Source organism: Aplysia californica, unplaced genomic scaffold (genome assembly GCF_000002075.1).
Source record: "Aplysia californica isolate F4 #8 unplaced genomic scaffold, AplCal3.0 scaffold00140, whole genome shotgun sequence".
Lineage (NCBI taxonomy): Eukaryota > Metazoa > Mollusca > Gastropoda > Aplysiida > Aplysiidae > Aplysia > Aplysia californica.
In genome coordinates this window covers 1,211,924-1,218,586 of record NW_004797410.1, presented here as the reverse complement: position 1 = coordinate 1,218,586, position 6,663 = coordinate 1,211,924, and the positions used below count along the sequence as shown (strand labels likewise).

At 41.9% G+C, this 6,663-nt stretch overlaps 1 protein-coding gene across 1 annotated transcript in view; it reads left to right on the top strand.

Moving 5' to 3' along the window:
- The window catches only part of LOC106011561 (lengsin), a 12,769-nt gene that overhangs the window by 3,786 nt on the left and 2,320 nt on the right, over positions 1-6,663 (top strand). Inside the window, exons 3-5 of the mRNA XM_013081654.1 lie at positions 1,802-1,975; positions 4,492-4,611; positions 5,581-5,858. Coding sequence (XP_012937108.1) covers positions 1,802-1,975; positions 4,492-4,611; positions 5,581-5,858 — 572 coding nt within the window. The remainder of the gene's footprint in view (positions 1-1,801; positions 1,976-4,491; positions 4,612-5,580; positions 5,859-6,663) is intronic.

The following is a 6,663-nucleotide window of genomic DNA, read 5'->3' as shown; positions in this document are numbered from 1 at the left end:
TCTCTCTCTCTCTCTCTCTCTCTCTCTCTCTCTCTTTCTCTCTCTCTCTCTCTTGCTGTGTGTGTGGGTGTGTGCGCGAGAGTGTTTGTATGTGTGAGTGTATGTGTGTGTGTATGTGTGTGTGTGTTTGTCTCTCTCCTTCTCTGTCTCTCGGATGCACAGCTACCACCATCGGGTGCTCTCATGGTCTGGAGGTTCGATGTTCGCCTCTCTTTCAGTAGGTCCCGGTTTCGAAACCGGGCAGCGACGGAAAATTTTCATCTCTAAATTTGTCTCCTTTCACCTCCTTTCCGCATCTAACCATCTTCTGTCGTCTGCCTTCGTCCCCACATTCTGCCCCCACCCCGACCCCCTCCTCTAGCCCCCCTAACTGTTTCTGCAGCCTTTCTACTGCTACTTATGTGCCCCTTCTTACTGCTGTCTTTCAGTTACTCCCCTGATCTTAGGGTAGGTAAGATCTAACAGCTTATGACAATATGCAGTTGCGACCGCAATTAACACTTGATAAAAAAAAAAGCAAAAATTAAATAGTAAAAAAAAATCAGAAAAAAGCAACAATAAAAACAAACAAAAAACAAACAAACCCAAAACAAGCAAAAACAAAAAACAAAAGAAAAAAAAACACCATGGACCTTGTTGAGCTGGAAGTATGGGCGTTCTTGTTTTAGTACCTGCGGTGGTCGAGCCTTTTCCTCGGTTATTTCCCTTTATCTTCAGCCTTTGCTTCACTGCTCAGATTAACCGATCGTTAGGCCAACACATTTTTTTTCATAATACCGTATCGCCTCTCAACATTAAACAAATAAAACAAAAATTGAGAATTTTGCATGTAGCCGGTTTGGGAATAAAACCGCCGATATTGTGAAAATCAAAAATGTTGATGTCAAATTTCTCTTACTTAGCAAACAGAACTTTGTCAATTCTAGTGTAGCAAGTTATAGAATAGCGGAAATTTCCGTTCCCCAGCACGCTGAATGCCAAGACTTGATAGGAGGCACTTTCATGAGTCGAAAATCTAGGGAAAATCTTTCATGACTAGACAATGAGAAGAACATATTTTATTTAAACATTTGACAATCTAGAGAAAATCTTTCATTTATACATTCGGCAGTCTAGAGAAATCTTTCATGACTCGACTATCTTAGAGAAAATCTTTCTTTTAAACGTTCGACAATCTAGAGAAAATCTTTCATACATTCGGCAATCTAGAGAAATCTTTCATGACCCACCAATCTAGAGAAAAATCTTTCATGACTCGACATTCATGACTCAACAATCAAGAGAAACAATTTTCAAGAATCTACATTCATGACTCGACAATCTAGAGAAAATCTTTCTTTTTAACATCTTCTACCGCAAACGGGGATCCCCGTTCGTTTCCCGTCGCCCTACACATGAGGTTTCCACAAATACAACAATAAAGGTTTGTTGTCTATCTTTTTACTTTGTGTATTCATGAAAAACAGGTTCGTCGCCTTTATAGTTCGTGTTGTATTAAGCAAAAAGGTTATCTGGCTCGCACTCAGCATTCTCTCAGTAAACCGGCCCACTTTGAAAAAAAAAAAAAAGAAAGACAAAAATGTTTGGTGAACCCGGCTCTAAACAATTTATAATATATATATACATTTATATATTATATATATATATATATATATATATATATATATATATATAATTATTACTATGACAATAGCCCCCCCCCCCCTTTTTTTCTTTCATTTTCATTTCTCATTGTCCGTGTTTCATTTGAGTATTCCCAATGAGATGCATCATCAGTTGTCTCGCCCTGCCTTCCCGCCAGGACCTGACGTGCCCGCGAGTGGCCGCCCTACACCAGCTGTCCAGGCTCAGGGAGCGCGGGCTGACCATGTTGTGTGGTGTAGAGATGGAGTTCACGCTCACAGACCTCGCCACGGGCCAGGGGTTCGGACACACCAACCAGTTCACAGACATGAACGTTCTCTGTCACAGCCAGGTCAGAAGATTGGATGGATGGGGCTTCTGGGTCTGGGGGTTTTGGGGTTCTGGAGGGGGGGGGGTTGTTTGTTTGTTTATTGTTGGGATTTTTTTAGGGGGGGTTCTATTTTTTTTTTTTCAATTGTGGATAACTCACTACCTTTTAAACACAGAATAAGTTATTTCGAAAGGGAACATTTATCATTATTAACATCATCATCATCATTACTATCATTATTTTTTTTTATATTACTGTTATTATTGTTATTATCATTAATATTAGCATCATTATCATTATCATTATTATTATCATTATCACTTTCATTGGCATTGTCATTGTCTTAGTCATCTTTATCAGCAGCAGCAGCAGCAGCAGCAGCAGCAGCAGCAGCAGCAGCAGCAGTATCATCATTATCCTCATCATCATCATCATCATCATCATCATCATCATCATCATCATCATCATCATCATCAACACAACAATGAACTGGTCGGAAAGGGCCCCAACGCCTTGATCTCAGTGCTTGGCCTGTCAGATCCCCAGACCTCATTGTGTGTGATTTTTTTAGCGTTAAATTTTTTCCGCCGGAGGAGGGGGTATGGGGGGGTAGTAAAGGATTGCGTTTATGTTCCAACACTAACCTCGATGACCGTAACCATCGAATAGCAGCTGCAGCAATCAAGTCAGTGGACCGTGATGTGCTGAGACACGTCTAGGAAGAATTCTCTCATAGCACTGATGTTGCCCCTGTTGCTGGTGGTGGCCACATTGAACACTTATTGATAGCTCGTTCACTTTCGTCTGACCGCGGTTAAAACGGGATAAAGACAAATCGCTCTGTTTAATCTTTCTGGGTCGTTGCATGCGGGTCTAACAGTTAAGCGAGCAACAGAATCTGAAAGCCCATTCATATAAGTCACTGCAAACTAAGGTTCCGACACGTTTTCTTTAACGTAAGCGGGTCTAAAAAATAATAGGGGGAACTTACCCTACAGCATACACCTAAAACATTGAAAAGTTGACATGTTTTCCTCAACACCACTTTTTTACGTTCACCTAAGAAACACCATTCAAGAGACGGGGTGAGTATTTTTCGAGACTCACGTTGAGCACGTCGGATGACATCGACAAGCTTACTCTGAAATGTTGGGGTAGGGTGGTGTCGCTGTCTCAAAATGAGTAATTTGTTGGCAAGGCTACTGTGATCCTGTGTGTGCATCCAGAGAGCGGTTTTTAATATAGAGCCCAAAGAGACAAACGTTTTTATTACTAGATCTAGGTGAATATTTTTTAAAATAATATTTTTGTTTGGTCGCTGACTGTAGAAGTGCCATGCAAAGTTTCGTGGGTAGAATTTTTTTAACGCGGTCAGACGAAAGTGAACAAGCTATTATAGCAGACGCCTGCGTTTTTACGCCATTTTGCCGTTTCGGTCAACTGGACCGGAACGGTTTTAACTTCTGATTTGCTATTAAGCAGAGAGGTTTAGCTGTGAGCTCTAACCTCTTTGTCGCTGATAGAATTTTGTCATTATGAAAAGATCTTGGGATAAACCGATAGAACAATGTAATTCTGTGAATATCTCGAAAACGACTCGGAATGATTTTATCATTTTGATAGAGCATATATAGAACATTTGATTTCTGACCTAATAGTCCAAATAACTCATTGCGGCCAAAAAAAGGCAGATAGAAGTTTGTAATTCTGAGGTAGCGACTTGTAGGACAAGAAATAGACTGTTGATTGTGAGTACAATACTTGGGACTTACCTTGTGTTTCGTTTTGGTACGTATTTTACGGCAATTGCAACACAATAAGGTCTTATAAGTGCCGAAGAATAGATGTGTCACAAGAGAGTAACTACATAAAAAAGGAGGAGAGATAAAGACGATAGATGTTTGTTAGGAAAGAAGGAGCAAACCACACCAGAGCACCCGCCAACCTCCCACGGACTTAGCTTGTGCTTTCTATTATTTTCCCTTCTTGAAATAGGGCGTAGTGAAATGAGTTAATTGTTTGAGTTAATTGGTTTGTTTGTCATCATCATCATCTTTGCCTTTCTTACCCTGCACCAGGGTATAGGCCACGGACAAAAACCTTCCACCTTTCTCTTTTATGGGTTAGCCTCTGGATGTTATTCCATGTCTTTCCACTTTTCTGTACATCGATTTCTGTGATTCTTCTCCAGGTTCCACGAGGTCTTCCCCTTAATCTCTTGCCCTGTGGGTTACAATCCAAAACTTTTTTTGTTATGCGCTGCCTGACTTCCTGAGAGTATGTCCAATCCATCGCCATCGCCTTCTTCCTACCTCATCTCTGACTGGGATCTGTCTTGTTTTCCTTAACACTTCCACATTGGTGACCCTGTCTGTCCATCTGATCCTCAATAACTTTCTTAGACACCTGTTCATGAAAACCTGGATCCTCTTTATGCAAGTCTGTGATGCGTTCCATGTCTCACATCCATACAACAGGACCGACTTCACGTTTGAATTGAAAATCCTTAATCGGTTTGTGCATGTCGTGTTCTTCAGGACCTGTTGCTTGACTTTATGGAGGACGCCCAGGAGATGGGGATTTCCCTGACCACACTACAGGTGGAGGAGGGGGTGGGGGCGTTTGAGTTCACCACTGACCCCATGACGGGAATTGAGGTCAGTGGAGTCGTAAAACACTCGTTTTATTCTGTCTCTCTCTCTCTCTCTCTCTCTCTCTCTCTCTCTCTCTCTCTCTCTCTCTCTCTCTCTCTCACTCACACATACACACACACACACACACACACACACACACACACACACACACTCTCACACACACACACACACACACACACACACACACACACACACACACACACACACATACACACACCTGTCCAGTACTTTTAAATATGATAGCGCCATGAATGAAATGCACCTTGAGCATATTTCAGAAAACGCATATGTGCAGCATAAATTCTATTTATTATTGCTATTGCCACTATTATTGTCATTATAATAATTATTATTACTATTACTATTATTTTTATTATTATTATTATCATCATTATTATTATTATTGTTGTTATCGTTGTCGTTGTCGTTGTCTTTGTCTTTGTCTTTGTCCTTGTCATTGTCGTTGTTGTTGTTCTTGTTGTTGTTATTTTGGTTAAGTTTTTGTTTTTACTTCTGTTTTATTTTTGTCTTCGTTTTTGTTTGGGTTTTTTTGTCCAGTGTCCCTTTTTCGGAAGCCATGTTAGCGACCTTTTGCCTGTCAGACAATTATTGACTACAGAACTGTGAGTGAGCATGTAATGATGACATTTCAACGTTAAAACGGATCCTTCAGAAAATAGGAATAACAATTATTAGGTCTGTAATTTGTTCATGTTTGATTTATTGAATTTATTTGTTCTGAAGCTTCTGTGGCCTACTGTCTCCATGCAGTAATGTTTCCACGACACCCGTGCACTAATTCAAAATTTCCTACCAACTGAAAATGTTTAGTGTGTCCCGCGCGCTCGTATAAGCGTATGCAATTGCGAGCACTGTAAAAACTTACCCCCTGCTTTTAAACATTAAACATTTTTTTAAAGCACTCAAAAAAGCACTAAATCTTATATGTTTCCACGACACCTTTTGCGGCAGGCCATAGACGTAACAGCCCGCCTCCGAAACGCCATGGACGTGTTCTTCAAGTCCCGCGGCTACCAGGTGTCCTTCATGACCATGCAGACACTCGACCCCGGGACGGCCACGGTGCAGCAGCTGAACCACTCGCTGTGGACGGCAGACGGACAGAACGCTCTCCACGACAGCTCCGACCCACAGGGACTCTCCAAAGTGGCGAGACACTGGCTAGCGGGGCTCGTGCATCACGGACCGGCGCTCACGGCGTTTGGCCTGCCCACCGTCAACTGCTACAGGTGAGTACATAGCGTGTGTGTGAGCACATAGTGTGAGTACATAGTGTGTGAGTATATAGTGACATAGTGTGAGAGTACATAGTGACATAGTGTGAGTACATAGTGTGTGAGTACATAGTGGGAGTACATAGTGAGAGTACATAGTGGGAGTACATAGTGTGAATACATAGTGTGAGTACATAGTGTGAGTACATAGTGGGTTTAGGGGGGGGGGGGGTTGTAAGTGTTTTACGGTGCTCGCAACTGCATAAGGTCATATGAGCGCGCGAGACACATTAAACATTTACTTTTTCAGTTGGTGGGATATTTTGAATTTTGCCCAGGTGGTGGCTGAAGTCTACTCTTGTAGATTTTAAATCACCAAGGGATCTTTAACGTGCGCAATTTGCTCATGGGACGTCGAGGATTTTCGCCTTTGTCCCAGTAGGCTATGTGTAGATCTTCCCTACCAGAAGATCAGGAGTGTGGCTGAAGAAAGACAGCAGTAAGGAGGAGCCAATGAGTAGCAGTAAAAAGGCAACAGAAAGAGTCAGGAGCCCAGAGAATGGGACAAAGGAGGTGAAGGGGTGGGGGCAGAATGTGGAAACGGAATCAGACGATAGAACATTGGCAGAGAGCTGGCAAGGAGGAGAAAGGAGACAATTTCATAGAAGAAAATAGTACCTTACAACTGAGTACACAGTGGCTGGGGCGTGGTGAGCTTTTGTTTTTTGTTGGTTTGTGGCTCCTTAATTGTTTCGTTCGCCTGGCTGGTTGTTTGTGTGTTTTTTTTGTTGGCTGGATAGTTGGTGGGAATGTTTGTTTT